The 20,969-nt window shown below is 48.0% G+C and overlaps 1 protein-coding gene across 20 annotated transcripts in view; it reads right to left on the reverse strand.

Annotated features, from left to right (window-relative positions):
* Positions 1–20,969, reverse strand: part of PTPRF (protein tyrosine phosphatase receptor type F) — a 378,262-nt gene that overhangs the window by 36,672 nt on the left and 320,621 nt on the right. For 10 of the 20 annotated variants that reach the window (XM_033067370.1, XM_033067369.1, XM_033067379.2 and 7 more), the window contains 7 exons: positions 16,861–16,887; positions 14,512–14,629; positions 11,727–12,305; positions 11,010–11,107; positions 5,873–6,126; positions 5,086–5,176; positions 1,773–1,985 (listed from right to left, as the gene is read on the reverse strand). In XM_033067370.1, the coding sequence (XP_032923261.1) occupies positions 1,773–1,985; positions 5,086–5,176; positions 5,873–6,126; positions 11,010–11,107; positions 11,727–12,305; positions 14,512–14,629; positions 16,861–16,887 (1,380 nt within the window). The remainder of the gene's footprint in view (positions 1–1,772; positions 1,986–5,085; positions 5,177–5,872; positions 6,127–11,009; positions 11,108–11,726; positions 12,306–14,511; positions 14,630–16,860; positions 16,888–20,969) is intronic. The other 10 variants (XM_033067388.2, XM_033067387.2, XM_033067386.2 and 7 more) reach the window with 3 other exon arrangements.

Consider the following 20,969-nt stretch of genomic DNA (forward strand, 5'->3'; position numbering starts at 1 on the left):
AATAGCTGCCAGCTCCGGGTTTAATTCTGTTCTTAGAGGAAGTCTGCACAGGACCATTGCAACCTGTTCCTACACCCCTGTGTCCATTTCAAACAATGGGGCAGGGAGTCAGCTACAGCTCTGAGCATGGTAGAGGCAATAAAACCTGTGACTCCCCTTCCTTGAGCAAATGGCTACTCTGTGTGAGGGAGGCAAAAAGGCTTTGCCTGCGATTCCCCAGGAAGGTCAAGGTGCATGGGTGGTGTGGGAGGGAAGGAGCACATGCTGATGTGTGCAGCAAGGTGTGACCACCTCCAAAGCTTTGTGCAAGGGCCAAAGATTCATATTTTTCCAGACACACTTTGGAGGCATCGCCTTCCAAGGGAAGTCAGATGCAGAAGAGATCAGAAGGACTGTTATCTCAGTGGCATTTCCAAAGGCAGACTGTGAGGTGCAGGTGCCCCTGCTCCCAGAGACAGTGTTTCAACCACATTCCCTCTGCCTTTGAAGAAGGGCAATGTTATGCTCTCCTGCTGACAGCAGAAACACAGCAAGCAATTTCAGAGGAGCTGGGTGGGGGAGATAGTGCACAGCCTTGGACAGAGTGCCTCATGCTCCAAATGAAAGTGGATGTGATGCAGCAGGGGATGCAGAACGGTGGTCTGCAGGAGCAGGGTATATAGGAGGTTTGTAGGGCACTACTGCTGGCTGGTGGCTTACTAGAGGGCTGTGGCAGGTCTGTGATAGTGAGGTGATCATGATTATAGCTGGGATCAACAAGTTAAGATCACCTTTTTTTGAAAGGGACTGCCAGGATAGTGCATCTCAAGGCCTCTGCCTTACCTTGTTGTTAATCTGTGACTCTTCCTCCCTCACTGGTGTGCACATCTTGCCACAAGAACATGTGAGCTGGACAAGTAATAAAGAACTCAACCTGCCCTAATGAGCCATTACAAGCAAATGAGGCTGAGAAGGGAAGCCACAGCTTGGAATCCAACCAAAGGATTTGGTGCATCTCTATTATTTCCAATTTTACACACTGGCTGCTGCTACTGCTGCCACCACCACTCCTGCCCTGTGTTTACAGCTGGGCATTGATGCCCAGGTCTTGCTGTGCTGCTCCTTGCTTACTGCATCAGCCTCTCCCATGCCCAGGCCTTGCATGCTGCTGGCTTCTAGCAGGGAGATGTGCAGGAGCAGGAATCCTCACACAGCAGGGAAGAGTGCACTTTTGCCCTGATGATAATCCACTGCAATGGGAGACAGGTTTGCTTCTCCAGATGTCACCTCATAGTGAAATTCTGACCAGAGAAGTGCCGGTGAGGGCAGAACAGGGGGAACATCCTGTTCTCTGCAGAGTCTCAGCAGTCACTGCATAGGGCAGGATTTTGTGGACTGTTTTCTACAGATGCTTACTTGAACCAAAGCAGAATGAGAACCCACCCCAGTCATGTGCCAAGCTCTGCTCTGAGCACAGCCCAGCAAGCCACAACTGAGCTTGTGCAGAACGTGTGTGCTGACACTGTCCTCTACTCTCATCTGTTATGTGGAACACACAGTGCCATTTCCCTCCAAAAACACCATTTATCAAGTCAATTCCCATGGCCACCTCAGCTTGTTCAGCTCAGCGATGCAGCCTCCCTCCTCCCTTCACAGAAATCTCTGTCATCCTGCCTTGCAGCAATTGCTCACCCTGCCTGCACTGAGCTCAGCTCAGCTCTGCTAGGACAGGCTGTGCTCACCCTGCCTGCACTGAGCCCAGCTCAGCTGTGTGCCCCTCAGAAAGTCCTTACCGTGTCCCCATCCTCCAGCGAGGCCAGCACGAAGCAGCGATAGCTCAGGTCTTGAGACAGAGGCTTGTTGTAGAAACCTTTGTAGTTCTTCTCATCCCCCAGGGTGAAGGTCTCAGGCAGCACATCCACTTGAGCAGCGATGTAGGGCTTGAGTCTGTCTGCCTGGCGTCGCTGCCGTCTGCTCTGACTCCCTTGGCTTATGGCCTCGAGCAGCTGGGGACAAACAAGGTGCCATCACTACTGCTGACAGCATCACACTGCCTTACGCTGTCACCTTACTGCCTGAAACACTCAGCGGGGGTGAAGGGAAGGCAGGAGAAGGTAACGGGGTTTGATTTGTATCTGGTGGTACTAAGGAACCAGAGGCAAATCTTATCCATTTAGGCATTGCGGGGCATCTGTCTGCAGAACCTCACTGCAAGAGTCTCCACTAGGATCTCAACTTTGGAAGCATCCTGAGTGCTGGGAAGCTGACATGGTAAATGTTAGGGCTGAGACAGCCTGGCTGTGACTGTCCCCCTGAGTTATGTGTCCCAATGGGCTGTGAGGGAGCCAAGCCATGTTCTGTGGCCTGATTATTGGTCTGCACAGCAACTCACACTCTCCACAGACACTGGATGTGAATTACAGCTGATGCCGATGTTTAGGGGAGAAGTGACATTTGCTGGGTCTTTCCCTCCTGTCAGTGCCTCTGCATCCCACCTGCTGCTGTGCTGCAGGCAGAGCTTCATTTAAACCACACAGAATGGTAACAGATTTCATGGAATGTTCAGGGTAAAAATGGCAAATTTCATAGTCACAAATTCATGAAAAAGGATATAATGCACAAAAATCCAATTGCACTGCTAAGAATGACTCTCAAATGTTTAAACATCTTTTTTTTTCCCCAATGAATAAAAATGAACATCAAGTTCAGAAGAAAAATTCTAATTCAAAATGAAGAAGGGATGAAATACATTTCACACAGAAATCTATCAATGCAACAGTGTCAGGGCAGACGGGGAACATCAGAGGGCTAGGGACAGTGATGTACACTGTAAGCTGGGCTTACTCCCCCTGAAGAGAAGCTGGGGAAGAAAAAACCCCTCATTCTTTCCCCCTGACAGTCCATCCTCGTCCTCTTATCAGACTCACACAGAAGCAATTTAGGAAAACTCTACCTTGTCATTATAGTATCACCAGAAAAAAACCCAAAAAACCCAAAAAACCACCCCCCGCCACAAAACCCCCCAAAACCCAAACCCAAACCAACCAACCAACCAACCAACCAACCAACCAACCAACCAACCAACAAAAAAAAACCCAAACCAAACCAAAAAACAAACCAAACAAAACAAAAACAAAAACAAAACAAAACAAAAAAAAACACCACCAAAAAAAAAACCAAACAAGAGGCTGGAGAAATCTTAGTTTCACACATGTCACTGTAACCCGAGGGGAAAAAGCAGAAAGATAGTTTTCAGAGTGTGGAATTTTCTTCCTACACCCATCTCTTGCACCTGGCTGAGAGTACAGCTGAGCTCTTTGGGGCAGAAAGTACAGCTCTACCTGCATGTACACAAAACCAGAGGGCTCCAGTTGTGGTACAGCTGCTGGAGGCTTCTGCCACTTCTACATGTAACACACAGCAAAAAACTGCATCAGAAAACTGCTAGGCCTGCAAAGTTCAGACTCTGAAAAATTAGGAAATTAATATTGCCCGTGCAAAATGAATTCAGCTGTCTTTTATACGTGCATTGTGCTGCACCCTTACTGCAGAGTCACAGACTGTCTTTTCTCTAAGTTCCCTGCTTTGTTCAATACACAGGACAGACAGTGCTTAATCAAAGGGCAGATACTTCACATTTTGTTTTCTTCTTTGCATTATGCAGCCTGAGGCCTTGTTTATTGCTTACTATTCAAATCCAACTCTGAAGACAAAATTAGTAATTTCCTCATGGGCTTTTCTATGGTGCTGATCACTGTACTATTACAAGTACTTCACAAACATTAATGATCTTATCTTCCAAACACCCATATGAGTCAAGATAAAAGTGATTATCCCAATTTTACAGACAGAGAACAGAAACACTGCAACATTAATGTAAAAAATATCCACTAAATTTGAATGTCAAATTGAAAAGACATCAGCTTGTTTTTTTTTTCAAGAAAACTTGGTATTTTCTTTATAGCAGTGACTGTATCCAGCTCCTATTGACTTTCTCTGCAGCTGAGGATGCTTAGGCTTTGCAAATGAGAGCTCCAGGATCTCAAACTAAGTACCCAAAAAAATCACAATGCAAGACACTGGCTGCTAATGAAAATTTTGGCTTAAATAATTTGCCTAAGGCTGGATGAGACAGAAGTTAGTTCTTTTGATAACTTTCAACCATCTAAAGTGAAAACCAAAGCAACCTTCCTCATGGTGGTCTTTTTCTTGCGACATCTTTGAGCCTGGAAAACTTCTGCAATGAAAATATGCAGGAGACCTATGGGTGATGGCTCTCCATCACACAGTTGTGCTTAATTTGCCGAAGAGAACCACAAATACACTGGAACCTCACAAAAACAACTGTGTGATCATGTAAATAAAGCCAAGGGCTGACTTAGAGCTTATAACCATTTGCCATTTCTGAGTGCTTCAAGCTTGCAACTGTGTTCTCTTCATGGATCTTTCTGTGCATGATTTCTTGGGTTTTTTCTTTCACAGTTTGGGGGTGGTGGTGTGGGAGGGGAATAAAGAGCCCACAAAGCCCTTGTGTGGGAGTCTGCTGACACCTGCACATGTTCCATGCCTCCTGGCACAGGACAAGCTTCATCTTGGGGTAATGGCTGGTGAATGCTCAAAGCCTTTAACAAGCAAGTGTGAAGGGAGCTTTGCAGGTTTTGTAGATAAAAGCACAAACTCTTTATCTACACTGCAGGCTTAGGTCCTGTCCAGAGAGGGAAAAGCCTCCTGACAAAAAAACTTAATAAACTGAAACCAGTAATTTTCTCTCCTAGTTTGTTTTCAATATTAGCATGGTCATTTCATCTGAAAAAGGCTGCAAGGACTGTACAACCTGTGACAGGATCTGTCCTGACCAGAGCTCTGAGACACTCAAGTCTGGTCTCCTAAGGTGGTACATTCTGGAAGGTGGCTTCTCCTCAGTTTGACTCCAGCCTCCTTCCTACATGGTGTCATGAACAAAGTCTGTGGGCACCCATCCCACAGCCCCCATCTCTGATGTGCAGCCTGCACCTGTGTTGTTGCATCCTGCCCAGGAAGCCTGGCCAAAGTGTGCTGGGCTGCTTGGCAATCACTTCCATCACAGCAGCTGCTACAGGTTCCTACCTGGTCCAGCTCCATCTCATCAGGCGTTCTCCACCGAGCAGTCAGGGTGCTGGTGCTCTGGTCTGCTGGCACAACCACGATGTAGTACCACCTGGGAAGGAAGGAAGTGTAAGCACTGGACCCTGAGCCATCTCTCTGGAAGGTCACCAAAAATATGTGTCTCATGACTCAAGGATGACCTACTCCTTTCCCTGCCCTTTAAGCAGCAAAAGGGCTCAGTAAGGAAAAGGCTGCTTTCCAGCTGCATCAGAAAAGAGAATACTGCCATTAGCACTCATTAGGATAATGAAGATCTACAGACTGGGTTCCAGAGGGTGGTGTAGGAGCTGTGAGAAGGACATTTATATAATCGGATTGGAGCAAGAACCCTGGGGAAATTGTGCTTCAGCACAGGGATACCACAGTAACGAATAAGACTTCCACAAACTCGCTTTTTTAATCTCCTTGAGGCTTTAGGCATTATTTATTTAAAGGATATTACACAGTGTCAGAGAAAGTCCCTCCTGATCCTCAACTGTATTTTTGCTAGTAGCATCTAGTGTATACCCACCAGGGTGAGGGCAAACTGTCAGAGAATTGTCTTAATTTTATTACACATCAATATTTGCTCAGAAAGAGCCAAGACCGTGATTCCATGTTACGGGTAAATTGCTGCCTCTGTACCACAGCCTGCTTGGAAATTCACTCCCAGGTTACAAAATCTGAATGTTGGCAGAGGTCTGCCCTGCCTTTGTCTCCCCACTCCTAGTCCCCCATCCTGCCTTCTCCACCCAGGGATGGCACGTACCGAACTGGCACAGTGGTCTGCACTTTGGGAAGAGTTAGTGTGAATTTTCCTTCCTGGATGTACTTGTTTGTGGCGATGGGTTTGCTTTGCAGGACATCAGGAGCAGTGCGGATTGAGACGAGGTGCTGGAGCCCCCCTGCACTGCTCCCACGGTTCATTAGCACAAAAGAATAGTCCGTGTCTGGCTGGAGGTCACTTATGAGTTTCTTCATCGAGTGGCCATCCACCTCCACACTCTGGCTATTGTACAGAATCTGAAACAGGAAAAGGACATGTTCATGCAGCTGACAGCTGCTGCTGCAAACACACACTCAAAATAGCAGCTCTGGAGATGACAGTTTGGCTCTGGGCCCTCCCTCAGGTGTTTTGGCTACTCTGTGCTTTGTAAACAGCCATAAATCTTTAGCTAAAGAAGAGCAACCCTCAGCAGAGGGTGAGCTCTCTGTGCCTCGCAGTGATGGAGCAGAGAGGGGTCATCTCAGCCTGGGTGGCCAGGGCCAGCAGTGAGGCTGGTGGTGGCACACGCACTGGTTTTCAGCACTTTTACTTGGGGGAGGGATCCAGATGGCTGTGCTTTGCTCCTGCGTGGAAATGAATGGATCTTTGTCTCTTGTCTCACAAGGCTACAATATGCAAAAGGCTTGTGGTGTAAAATCCTGTCTGCTGTAAATTGGTGTTACTCCCATGTTTACCAGCTGATGCCTGGTTGGATGCTCAATGCAGATCATCCCCCTCCCAGCAAGGTGACCGGGGGGTGACACGCCTCACCAATGATCTGACAAATCTGGCACAGGGCTCACAAATTGGTACCCAGAGCGGCGGCTCTGCAGGTGTGACACCCTGTCGTCATGGCAACAGATGCTGGCGCCACAGCCGTGGGCACGAGGTCGGAGCTGCTTTTCCCTGCTGTGCCTGCAGCGAGGGGCTGTCAGCAGGGCAGGGCAGAACTGGGGGCAGCCCCCCCACCACCAGCTTCCGTGGACCTCTCAGCTAATATTTCTCAATGAATGCCCTGTTGTAGATATGTGGGACCTCCACCTTCCCCCAGAAGCCATGAGCACTGCTGGATTAGCTGCACCCAACAGCCCATCTACTCTGGGAACCTTGATCCTGATCCTGCTGGAACAACTCCTTATCCAAAACCCTGGCTGCTGCCTCTGCAAAGCAAAAACTCACACAGTTCCCAGAGACAGAGACAAATGGGGTGTAGACAGCTAGAGAGGCCACAGGCCGTGTCCCAGCTGTGAAAAAACAGCATATTTCTCTGCACCAGGTGACTGTCCAGCATGGCAGGAGAGTGTTGGATTCCTGACATAATCCTGGTGGAGGGACATAGCATGCCAAAAACTGGCAATAGCAGAGGCCTGGAATTTGCAGCTCAGCTTTTGTATTATCCAAACAGCAATACCCACAGCATGCTTCAATCCTCTTCATGTCACTTTGCATGGAGGTCAGGATAGGAAAAGATCTCCAGCTTTTTTGCTGTTGAGAAAAGACTAACAGCAGCAGAGAGAAGCCAGCAATGGAGAAGAGATGCAATCAATCTCATTTGTTGACATGCTTCAGTTTTCAGGAATGGACTGCAAAAGTAAGCCCCAAGTAACTAAAGTAACAGGTTTGCAAGGACAAAGGCCCTGCTGCTGCTCCACATATGGCAAAGGCTGTCAAAGGCAGCACAGCAGAACAGCCAGAGGGAATTGTTTTCCATTGTGACTCCTCCAGGTATTTTCTCCTGGGTTTTTATCCCTTTCTCCAAAGACATGTACATCAGCTGAGTGCTAAAATGAGTGAAAAATCAAAATGAAGACATGCTTCTTGCAGCACTGGAATATCAGATAAGTAGCTGCTTTGACACAGAAGAAGCACACCAAAGACAGGACTACTAGACTTCAAATCATCTTAGCAGCTTTTCTGTCTGGACCAGCATCACCCCTTCAAATGACATTGCAATAGTACAGGTCTAGATACCAGATGCCAGTAAGTCAGGGTGTGTCCTGGGGAAGCAGCCAGATCTCTCCTTCATGTGCTCACACAGAGATTTGAACAAAATCAAACTTCCAACATTAAAACCTATGCTGAAAGGATGAAAAGCCCACAGAGTTCTGCTGCCTCTTGGATAAGATTTCTCATTATGAATTCTTCCCTAATAAAGGCATCACAAACTGCTTCTCAGTGTGCTCTAGGGAAGACACCCACCAACTGCCTGCACATGAGCATGTGCTGGGGACAGGGCTATTTTCCTAGAGCAAGAGGAGGCAGAAGAGATGGTAAACATTTCAGTTCAGAGTTTCCCTGCTTGCTCTGCACTGTAACTGGCCAGGACACAGCCTCTGATTCAGTGCTGACATCAGATAATGATTTTTATTGCCGTGCACATGAATTTGCATCCAAAGACAGTGAAATTGGCATTTGCAATGCTTTCCTGAAGCATTCTCTGCCATCCCTCCTTTTCACAGCTGTTGAAGCAGTTCTACATCCCTTTACCTGACACAACACATTGTCTTCTCAAATGTTATGCACCATTAGTTAAGGCCTCTACATAAACCTTACACTGATGTAAGGGCTCAGAAACAGTCATTCATGTGCAGCTGGAAGATGCCCAGAAGCTCAAGCAGGAATGCTATTTAGAGGTTGCATCATGGCCCACTGGTAACTACCAGAGTCAGCAGCAAATCTGGCCCAAGGGTTCTGAACTGCCAAACAGTGCTGACTAGCCCACAGCTTGCTGTAAAATGTCATCTGTGCTGCTCCTACTCACAGGAGAAGATCTGCAAAGCTAGGTGGGTCCAAATGTCACTGCTGAAGGTCTCATGCTTGATTTCAAGGCAGTACAGGATGTATGGAACTAAAGATGAAAAGACACACAGTGTGCAACACTGGGAAAGATAACAACCTGATGGAGAAGTAAACAAGGCTGGAGTATTTGCAGGTAGGAGTAAGTACTACATTCCATGGGACACACTGGACAGAAAGAAAGCACTGCCCAGCATTCTCAGGGGTTATTTCCAAACTTGTATCATTATAATTTTCAAAACACGCTGGTCCTTCTCCCCATTTCTAAAATACCTTGCAATAGTGCCTTTAACCAATATATCCTCTGTCCCACTCTTAAGTTGAAGAATATATCTCAGGAAAATGCCCTTTCCCCAAGGAGAAGGTCATATCTATCTTGCACTTCCCATGAAAGCTCCAGAGCAGCTTTCTGCAGGTGGAATAAAAAAAAGGAATACTGCCTCTGCTTCACCACAACTGCTGGGCAACATTTTACAAAGAATTTATCTCCTGGACCAGAAGAAGCTGTGAAAATTCCCCAAAGAGATCTCAAAACTTCATTATTGATTTGGTAGCAATGAAAAATCTTAAGGTCTCAGTTCATTCTCTAATAAGAAAAAGCACCAGTCCTTCCTGTGCCTCACTATTCATTGTCGGAACAATATCTACTTTAATTAAATCTGTTAAAGTAGAATATGACACCCTTTGGGACATAGATTTAGCATGAGACTGTTTATCAAGAGTAGATAATACTAATTGTTCCCATGGAGATTTATCTGCTATGCTAGTTACAGTATTAGTCTCTGGTCTCAGTATCCCATGTGCCTAAATTAGAGGAGAGAGGTGAACCTTGTTTATAAAAACATAAAATCCTTAAGGTTAAGGATTTCTTTCAACTGGCACAATCAACAAGTTAGAGCTGACCCTCTTAGCTCCTGGCCTTGACTCACTTGTGCCTGCAAGTCTGGGAATATTAATAAAAAGAAGGCACTATTAGAGACATATCCCTCTACCACTCTGGTTTGCATGACTGCTCTGAAGTCAGCAAATAGCTAATGCCATCTCCCGTGTCAGCCAAGGGTTAACCTGCAGCAGGGGCAGACCCTGAGTCACCATGTGAGAGCAATCACAGCTATGCAGCTAGGAGAGGAGACAGACAGGGCATCAGCATTACATTCCTGGCTCCTGGCTACCTCCAACTAGTCCACATCCCTGTGCGGCAGCAATGCTCCAAGGGTCACACTGTCCCTTTCCAGCACTGCGCTGTCACACAGCGATGAGGGCTTTGTGCCACAAGACAAGGCAAAATGAAGCACACTGGTTCTGCAGCAGAGTGCCAAGTAACAGGGCTCTGTGAAGCTCCTTGCAGCCAGATGTCTGAACACTGATCCTAATGCACCCTACATCTGGGAGAGCTTTGAATACCACAAGGTCTTCACAAAAGCCTTGTCTGCTTCAGCTAAACTGTATGTTAACAAGTGCCTGCTATTGATCAAGGTAATTCAGCTTCAGGGTTTAAAACAAGGAGAGTTAGTAACAAGGAAGGGGAGGTGCTCACACACTTTGATGTGGATGCAGTTCAAGATTTCCTCTCATTCCCCTTGCCACGGATCCCACACTGCTCATGCAGGCCTTGTATTTGCACTTTAGGCACAGCATGGCAGGGGGCACATGCAAGGAGAAAGAGAAGTCACACTGCTTCCACCCTGGCACCTTTGCAGAAGCAGCAGATTGGTGTTGAGACTGGGAAGATTATCTTCAATGATGTGACATGTCGGTATTGTTTCTTAATGGAGAAAAACGGCATTGGGATCTACAAACTCCAGTCTTTTACGCACGTAAGTGACAAGTACTGGGAGTCTGACAAGAGTAGGAAGGCAGGGTCATCAGTGCTGTCTGCAGCCAGCTGGAAGACCACTTCCAAAACTGTACTGGTGAAAAAAAAGCAGCATTTCTGCAGCGTTCCCTCTGTACTGACACATTTTGTGCTGCTGACACCTGTAAGACCTTCAGGAAGTCTGATGATGCTTCTTCCCTTCACTCCCTGAGATTATGCATCTGCCCTGATGCTCTGAAGTAACTCATAAAGGTAATATGGGTGTTTGAGACAGGACATGTTTACAAGGAGTTATTCTTGGTTTTATTCACTGGATAGTTTTCAGACCGTTTTGTCCTGCTAATTTCTTGTGATTAAACCAAATTTATAACTTTTCACACCTCAGCTCCATGTCAGGCATGAGGACAAGCTTGTGTGACCACCATCATGGAGCTACAGTGGTGAGCCTGACCGATAGGACCCAGCTGATGCTGCTTTCCTGCTCACTGCTACAGGTGGAGCTTCCTGTCTTCCAAATCCCACTCTTACCTTAAAAGGCACTGTAGATTTATAGGAGTCAGGCACTTCCCAGCTCAGCAACACAGATGTTTTCATGACGGCATTGACACGGAAGTTCTTAGCAAACACTGAAATAAAAAACAAGATATTCGAGCACTGTAAAGCCGAGTCAGGAGGGAGCCAGGCGGCAGCTCGACTCCAAGTCTCTTTGTCTAACTCAGCAGCACAGGTCAAAGAGTTCAGCTACGGCAGAGAAGTAAGAAATGAGGAGAAGACAGCAGCAGCCTTTTACCAAGTCTACAGTCTCCAGAGGAGTTCTGCTTTTTGACTATACTTTTCACCATCACAGAAATCAAGTTGTAGGCTGAACTGCAGCCTTTCTCTATCCCCACTCTACTCACACTCCCTTGGCCCTTCATCATGATCAAGCAGCAGTGTTATTCAGGTACTGGATCTGCAGATGATCCTACTCAGCCACCTGCTCCATTCAAGCAAAAGCTTTTCATGCACAGATAAAACATCCAAGTGTGCCTGTGGATGCAATTAAGGTATCCCTCTCCCCCCAAATGGCAAATTTAGAAAATCTTTGCTGAGCTTTTCCTCACTGAACTAGTTTTAGACTAGGGAGCCACACAGTACCTGATCACAACAGTCAGAGCAGAGGGGAGTGAAGCCTCATGAACCAAAGCAAAGGTTTCTGTCCTGGAGGCAGAGCTTCCTGTTAGGGTTTGTTAGAGGGGCACTTACCTTGCTCTACAGGCATGGTCCGGGACTGGATGCTGGGGCTGAGTGGCCCAGCCCCCTTATTGGTGCGGGCCCTTACTTTGATGTCGTAAGTGGTATCAGGTTTCAAATAAGTCAAAGTGATACTCGTGTCCTTGGTGATGTTAACCAGGTCCTGCTGGCTATTTATGTCCCTGTATACCACTGTGTAGTTGACGATCTTGCCGTTCCTTTCTGCCAAGACCGGGGGGTCCCAAGCAACTTCTGTGGTGGAAGTGGTGAGACCCACCACACGCAGGTTCTGTGGGAAGCCGCTTGGCACATCTTCAGCAGTTGTGATCTCCTTCTCAAACTCCTCTCCTGGGCCAGCTCTGTTCTTGGCAGACAATTTGAAGAGGTATGTGGCCCCCTTGTGCAGGTTAGTCACTGTGTAGTGATGGTCTCTCTTCCCAAAGTCTATTGTGTTCATTTTTTCCTCATCCAGACGTCTGTACTGCAGCCGGTAACCCAGCAGCTCCCCTACCATCTCCTTGGGTGGGTGCCACTGGATGAGGGCTGTGTTCATGGCTGTCGTGCTAATCATCATGGTGGGCTTCCCCGGGACTGCAACATAAACACACAATGACCATCGATAGCCTGGGAGGAGGGGAAGGAAGGATCGCTTCTGTGCTGCTCAGTCCGTGAGGATTGAGGAAAGTGGGAAAGTTCAGACAACAGGGTGAAGAGGATGACAGACAATTCACAGGGATAGAGGCAGAATGACCCTAATCCGGTGGTGAGAGAAGCTGGAGCCTGCCAGCTCTTGGTTGCCATTTTCCCACGTGCTGCCATTTAAACTGGAAATAAATTCAGCCATATCCAGCCCCAAAATTCCTCCCCTTTTACAGGAAACGTTTAAGGTACCTCAAAGCATCACATTTATCTCAGAGAAGATCTGAATCCTGTCCTCCCAATCAGTGGTCTTCAGACACTCCAGCCAGTGCACAGCATGGCCGTGCTGGCCCTGATGCACTGTACCACAGCAGACACCCTGAAGCCCAGTTCCAGCGCCCTGGTCTGTCTGGAGGCAGACAAATTTCATGCTGAAACCTTGCAGTTTTACCATCTGCAGAGGCAGCGAGCAGAGCTGGGTGGGCTGTGTGCCATCAGAATATACTTTGGTTTAGTTGAGAAGCAGATTCGTGATGTCAGTGTCGATGGGAGAGGTGAACACAAGCGTTCCACAGGATTTTTGCTTATGCTGCACAAGTCAAGGGGTGTTGCCGTCACTGGTTAGGAACTGATGGCTTTAAATTGATGGTTTAAAACCTTGATCTCCTTCAGTTAAAAAAAGGACACGTCTTCACATCAGCTCAGATTTGTAAACAAATCAACTGACAGGGAAGATCCTCAGAATCAAAGGCATATGGCCACAGATATGAAAGAGGAAAAACAAAACCAGGATTGCAACCAAACCTAGTTAAAAATCCTTGCTGCTTTTTGAAATGAACGAGCCCACAGACGAGCACAAAAGTGTATTTGCCAGAATTATGCCCCCTTTTTGCCATCAGAGGGCGACACAAACGCTTCCCTTTGAGGTCATGCCTGCAATTGTGCCTGTACAAAGGCCCTGAGGGCGGTTTTGCAGGTATTTAAGACATACAATTACATTCCCATTGCCAGTGTAATCCTCCTTGCACTAATAATACAATGGCTAACAGCAGCTAGTATTAAGGGACATAGTATTTTCAAAGCTGATTCCAAATATTAACCTTAAAATGTGTATCACAGCATGGGAAGAAGATCCACTGTGGTTTACAGTACAACACTGGGATATTTAGGAAGCTCTTCCTGTTTATAGGACAGCTGTAGCAATTTGATGAACAGAAAATACATCATGGCAAGCCACCAGAGAGACAGCAGTTGAGACTGTGACAGTGGAAACTACCTCTGGAGCTCCCCATATGCAGCACAGAGGAGATAGCAAGCTGTTCCTTGTTTAAAAGCACCAGGAACAAATACTCCCAGTTTGCACAAGCTGCATTCCCATAGTAAGTGGTAAATACTGTTGCTGTGGCTGGTGTGAGGAAGCAGCAGGATTACTGGTTGTAGGACAGGCTAGTGAGTGGACAAGACAATATCAACTAGTTGGTACCACTGCCAAAGGCAAGCTTGACCGCACCTGGAGGGAAGTGCCAGATGACTCCTGGGTGCCCCTGCTCCAGGCGCAGGCACGATCCTACTGAGACAGCAGAACCAAACTGGCTGGGATCACCAGGACCTAGAATTTGTGTCTGTAGCACTTCTATGGCAGATTTGTTGCATTCCAGGTTTTACCATGGCTCTTGGAGCAGCCAGGCTCAGCCATATAAGCAGTATCAATGGCAGAGGAGAACTGAGAAGCACCTCTTAGGAGCCCTCTTGCCAGGGGCCCTTCCAGGCAGCACTGCAGTCACCACAGGAAGCAAGAAATGGCACTTGCCTAAAGTAACAAGGTGAGGACAGGCCAGGACTCCAAAGCTGAGGAAGGGCCTGGACTTTCAGGCTTCCTCTTCCCAGGTCTCTGGACTATGCAGATGAGCTCAGACCCATGAGTTTCACTGCTCTCTCACCAGCCCTGGTAGCATTTCTCCATCTGTTTGCTGCACTTTGCTCAGGTGATCCAGTGGCAAAGCCTGTTCAGTATGGGCTGAAGATCACAAGAGTTTGTACCTCTGCAGCATCTCCAACCCTCTTGCTTCCTCCTGGCTTTGGCCATACTCCCCACGCACCTCCTGGGAGGTTTTGCCACCACCCCTACGAGGCTGTAAAACCTGCTCCCCACACTCACCTGCCCCTGTGGTGGTGATGACTTTGGGCTTGCTGCGGGCACCATCTCCTTTGGTGGTGTAGGCAGCAACTGTGACGGAGTAGGTGGTTTCTGGCAGCAGGCCTCCAATGACTGTCTCCTGGGAGCGCATTCGCGAGGCAGAGAGGAGGCAAACGAGAAGAGCAAATACTTGTTACTGGAATGAGCCAAAGGAAGGCACCAGGGTCTCCAACAGCCACACACTGGCAACACTCCCCGGCTCACACTCATGCTTCGTGCTCAAACACACATGTTTCACAGAGCCAGCAAACAACTGCTGCCACTCCAACACTCACCTGCCTCATTTCAACCCCTGCCTTTAACACTTAGCCTTTCTAGGGACCCACCAGCAACCCATGTCAGCAGCTGTGCTCTCCCACGGCTTCTGCCAAGAAGGAGATCTGATCCAGATATGGTCCTGTGTGAAAGCTAAGTAAGAGGACTATGAAGCTGTGAACCAGAGCAAAAGGCAGTTCACCTGGCTATGAGAATCTCTTGGGGGCTAATTCCAGGGTTTTTAAAGTTGTCTGTTGTAGCAGAGCCATGGGGAGCACAGGGAGGCAGTGCAGGGGTGGGGGGCCCCGGGCAGAGAGCACCTGCATCTCCAAGCATTGTGTTCGCCCTCCTTGCCAGGCACTGGGTTGCAGGGCTGGGATGGGTCAGTGCAAGGCCCTGGCAAGACCTGGAGGGAAAACCTGCATTGTGGGAGGTCTGGGAGGGGGCGGACTCATGGAGTGCATCCTTGCATGCTCTGGCTTCCTCTGGGCAGGAGGAGGGCACGGCTCCACACTTCAATTTGAGATCAAAGAGAGGAGCACCGCTCCACCCTCCTGGCCTCCAGCAGCAGTGTGACTGATGCCAAGCCTGGCTGGCCAGGCCTGCAAACGACTGAGCACAGCGAGCTCAGCAGCTCCCAGCAGCTTGGGCAGGTACCCCTGAGCAGAGCTTGTCTGGGGGTGCTCTGGGAGTGTCTGGGCCACTAGCACTAATAACTCATTGGGTCAGGGAGCAAGGGATGAGCAGGCTGGAGACGGGGCTGGGGAAGCTTTTGGAAAGGAGGCAGAGGCTCCACTTTGTTTCTTTTACCCCTTCAGACAAGGAGAGGAGCAGAGATAGAGAGGGTTAAGTTTGAGCTGCTGAGAACAGGCAGCATGGGCACTGTAAGGAGCTGCTCCAGGGGTCTGACCCCTGCCTGGGGGATCCTTGCCAGCTTGAGGGGTACGAGGTGTGCCTGTGGTTGTTCTCAGAGCGCAGCCACTCTCCCATCACTCACTCACACAAACACCCATGCTATTGAACCTGCTGATTTCCAGTCAGTGCTGCTGGTTCAGGTTACCTGCCCAGGCTTACTCATCAAAATCACCACGTTACCATCGCAGAACCAGCCAGCCCAGAGAAGTATCAACAAGCACCAACAAGAACCCTGCCAAAATCACCGTGTGAACCAGAGTCCGATCGCACCTCCGCCCCTGCAGCAGATCGTGTGTGCGGGTGAGTGGCCGCACAGTCCGACCGGTGCCAATGGACCCGCGGGGAAGCACTCTCACAAAACCTGCAGACTCTGAACATCCCAAGAGAATTCGCTCCTCCCAAACCCATGCAAAGAGAAATTCTCACGCAAAAGCATGCCACCGGGAGCAAAGCAAGCAAGCTGGGAGGAGGGGAGAGAGACAAGGGATGGATGAAAGAAGGTCTGATTGCATAATGCAAACACAGTGCTGTCATGACAAAGCCACTCCGAGCAAGAATGCTCCGTATAAAGCAGGAGGAGAAATGCATCGTGCTGGGGAAGCTCACAGTAGGGCACGTAATTGAATTGCTGACTCTAAAAAGGTCATTTTCTAGTTTGTTCCTCCAAATTTATATCTCAGAATTATGTGGGGAAGAATTGAATTTAACTGTTTAAATGTGATTGTTTTCTTATTACTATCTGTGTTTCAACCAAAGGTCATGGTTGAGGGTGTAGGTTATTTCTCATGACTACGATCAATGTGGTTTAAAGATTATGTATCTAATTTTACCACATAACTTGGTGGGCCAACTATTGCAGGATGAGCCTCCTGAGTCGATCTCTTGAACCTACCTGAAACTGCACTGCAACAAGCTGGAAATACAGATTATAGGAAATGTCAATTGCTTTTCTACATTTAGGAGCAATCTAAATGCCAATTTTCTCTGGATTTGCTGCTTGTGGAAGGTTTCACAATGTAACTCTCCAGCCTCATTAAGGGAGTGAAAGGAATGTTTTGACAGTACTGCGTCTACAAAATTCACAAATCGATTTACCAAACCCCTCTCTTCCAACCTGGAATGCACACAAGTGGTACTTACATGGTCGACGGAGTCCTCAGCTCTCCACTGACGAGGGAGAAAGGAAGGAGGAGAGAAAAATGGAGACACAGAATTTTAAGGGGCAACGTGTAGGAAAGGGATGACAATGACAACAGCAGGGGTTAGCAGAACTGGGTTGGGGGAATTACAACACTTATACACAGAGGGTCACTTGACACAGGCTGTGCCAAGGGAAGAAATGGCATAGAGCAATTTTTAACATGCCGCTAGCCTGCGCAATGAGTCTGAGATCATTCACACAAACAGACAAAGAGCTTCCTTCTCACTTGGGTGGAGAGGTCACCCTTTACTTTTTGCACCTAGCAATACTTTCTCCTTCTGGTTTGTTTGCATTTTTCTGCCTTTTCCATGAGCAGAAGCAAGAAGAGATAGGTTGTACCACCTAGGCTCTGAGGGTGACTGCTGCCCCACAAGTCACAACAGTTCTGCTGCCTAATCTCCAGTTTCTGTTCTAGTGATCCTCCAGCCATCATCTCTTGTTGAGAACCAAAGACTTCAACACACAAACCAGAGGCACTCTTTGCAGGGAAGCACCAATGCAGCATTTCTAGAGCTTCTTTTTCCTGTACCATTTGCAAGAAAATGCACTGGGGACTTCAGAAAACTGAAAAGTGTCATCTGTCATCAACAGGGCAAGAGAAGCTTCAAACTAAGCTGCTCCTCTCCAACAGTGGTGCGTGGCTTGCAGAGAGGCTCAAACTTGTGCATGTACTGAGGGAACAGCTTCTCACTCCCAATTACACAAACAGCACTCATTTGGCAATAGCAGCCCTGCAGGGAAAGCTTCTACACAAACTATTTCTCACCAACAGCTCAGAGGGATTCCTGGTCATGGTAGTTCAATACAGGCTCTGAACTCTTCTGGTCGGTTTTGGGGTTGTAGGAGCATCAAAGCTGCATTGGGGTGGTGAGAGAGTAGAGCCTGGCTGCTGCCTGCCTGCCCACAGCAGTGCTCTTTGTGGTTGGTGCACCAAAGGAAGGCTGGCAGAGATCACACAGAACTCTCAGTCAAGGTGATGTGCTACAGCTCACGTTACTAAATCTGCCTGGAGGAAGCACCAGTCCATGGGTTCAAGCGCAGAAATGAAAGTGAAGATTGGTATTATAGCCCCTGATTCACACACAGTGTGAGCCCTGGCAAACCTTGCTTCTGAGCCTGACCTGCCAGCTGTGAAACCGCTCAGATACCAACTTCCTCAGGACCCTGGAGTGTTTGGGAATCTGCAAGTGCAACAGAATCACTAAAAGGCATCAAAGATACAAGTTGCCTTTTGAACTCAGACTATTTGAGGTGGCTTTTGAAGGCTGCAGCCTATCACAGTGGCATAGTACGCACCTCAGCAGTAAAATACATGGCATACTTTCAAAATATTTGCTATTTTATTCTCTAAATTCAGAGAGAAGAAGCTGTTAGAGAAATGTTCCTCTAGGATTTTATTGTAGCTCACTTCTCAGATGCCATGAGACTCCAGTAGAATTATCCCCTAAACCATCTTAACAGTAAATTTCAGCAAAGAGGTCAAGTTGCCCCTAAATACGTTTTATAAAGCCAAGACCCTCACTAAGTATTATGGTCACTAAAGGCTCTCCCATCTCAGTGCCATTTCCACTGCTGCACACTTAGCTGAACCCAAGTCATTGCTATTTATGTCCCACCCATGCCAGCCAGCCCACACCACGGTCAACAGCCACACACTCCACCCTGCTGATCTAAAGCTGGCAGAAGTTCTGCCATAGGAGGGATCTGAGGCCTGGTACTCACTTCGACAAAAGCATGTCCCTGGTGGGTAGAAGCTGGGGAAAATCCCAGCCTGCTTCTGTGTAGCTACAGGAGCAGAATGAGACACCTCACTGCAAGGAACAACAGAGCAGAGCTAGGCTCAGGAGGCCTCTCTCACCATAGCAGGGAGTTTATCACGCCCTAGGATTTTAAACCACGTGTTTAAAGTTCAAACTCTGTTTGCTCTAATGTTTCAGAGGACTTTAATCTTGCATTAGACCAGAGTGCAAAAACTGCCTTGAGATCTGTGCTGGAGTAACAACTGTGAAAAGCCAGGCCTCCATAAATACCTTGGTAGAAATTCAGTTTCATTACGAAAATTTAATCTACAGATCAAAACATTTCCTTCCTTAAACTAGCCCAATTGCTTCTTAACTGTTTAAGGTTGGTCAATAAGACAAATTGATCTGAAAAGCCCAGGAGCAGTCATAAAAAGAACTGAGAGAGGGATGTGTGCATGAGGCAGGATGGCTCTGGGAAGTGCTAAAGCTAACAGTGTGTATTTATGGCAGCTGCAATGCTTTAATGTTTCATTTTACACTTCAACACAGCATAGTCATGTCTCACCAGGGAATGGCTGTTTTCCCTGACCAAGGCTCTTGCAAAGACAGATTCCAGCCCTCACCAGTCCCAGCTTTGGGAAGCCAATATTGGTTTTCCTGCAGATCCTTCTCCTCTCTGCTTCAGTGACTGTGGTGCAACAGTGGAACTGAGACATAAACTCAGGCACTCAGTCAATGAGATGCAGAGGGGTCTGAGGGCATCAGAACTTCACCTTGGTCCTTTACTGAAGTGCCTCTTGGATGATGCCTTACAGTTTTGTTCCACTTAGGAAGCAGAGAACATCCCACCTCCATGCCAGACTCTCACCTAGACAAGCAGACAAGTATACACACATGAGATGTTCCAAGTACATTCAGAGGAAGGTCCTTGACTATCACGCAATGAAAGAAGGAGGCTGTAAATTCCTCTGTGTTGTGCCTGGGGTAGATACTGCTCAGGGAGAACTAAGTCTCTGCTTTCTCCTTTGATCTCGATCCAATAGCTTGAAGTGATTGCCATTTCTTCTTCCTGCTCTTCTGGAGCACGCTGGTGGGATGTGCACTCAGTTTGCATGCTGGTTGGTGAAGTGCTGCCTGCAGAGGCCACACCACCCTCCTGTGAGCCTGCAGTCCTTCTTGTGGGCAGCACGGACCTTTCCTGTGCCATGACTGTTTGCACAGCAGGAGGAGAAGGTGGCAGGAGACTCTTCTCCACAAAGCCTGACCTCTGTGTAGCCAGCTGTCCCCAGCCAGCCCTACAAAGTTTTTTGGCAAGGTTGGATCTGCAGAGGTGGAGGGGTTCAAGCCCACTGTCCCTCCTAACACGCAGCAGCTGCCCAGAGACTGCAGACCAAGGAAATGAGGTGGGCCTCTGCCAAGCTTGTGTCCCATGGCCCTGCTATCCTTCACTACCTTGAGCTGGTGAGGACTTGAAGTAGTGGTGGAGTGCAGCTCCTGCACTGGGCTCCTTTCAAAAGCCCTCTCTGGTGCTTGGATGTGCTTTACACAATACCCATGGCACAGAGACGAATCTTCTGCCATCACCCACCACAGGACCCGGCTGAGCCGTGACAGGCATGGCCTGGGCAAGACAGGCTGCAGGTACCTGATCCAGCTCTGCAGCTGCACACACCCTGGGAGCTCCTCCACGGGGTAGGGTCACATTTGCTTGTCCATCAGGCTATCAGTGGGAGGTTAGAGCTCACACTGGAAGGCACACAGAATCCTGACAGAGGTAATCAGTCACAGGCACAGCCACAGAGGGGAGGGAGAGGCCTCAGCTCCATCACAGGACCTTCTTAACAACTGATTACTCTGCCCAGGCAGGAGGCTGTAAAATAAAATGTGATCTCTCCAGCACAGGGCCCCTACGTCTCTGCCGATATTTTAGTCCTTTCTGCTCAAACGGTTTTGAAAGCTCAGAATCCATATTATTTGCATAGCTAACATCTCTGTTCCCTTGCCTTTCTCCTTTCATCTTCGTTTACTCTCTTTCCATTTCTCATCTTCAATAAGGAAAAGTCATGAGTCAGCTTTAGTATCAGTGTCTTCACACTGTCTGCAGGAAGCAGATTATGTGGCACATACTTACTCAAATCAGCAGACAGCCTAGCTAGGCAGGAGGAGTGGCTCTGTCTACCTGCCCAGAGATTTTCTTCTCTGACTCCAAGATTTTCAATCCATTTATTCTCTCCCTGTGCACTGGCATAAATGTTTGTGAGTGCTTATGAGCACTGAACTGTGGCCATCTTCATCCTGTGACCTTC

This window comes from Catharus ustulatus, chromosome 9 (genome assembly GCF_009819885.2).
Source record: "Catharus ustulatus isolate bCatUst1 chromosome 9, bCatUst1.pri.v2, whole genome shotgun sequence".
NCBI lineage: Eukaryota > Metazoa > Chordata > Aves > Passeriformes > Turdidae > Catharus > Catharus ustulatus.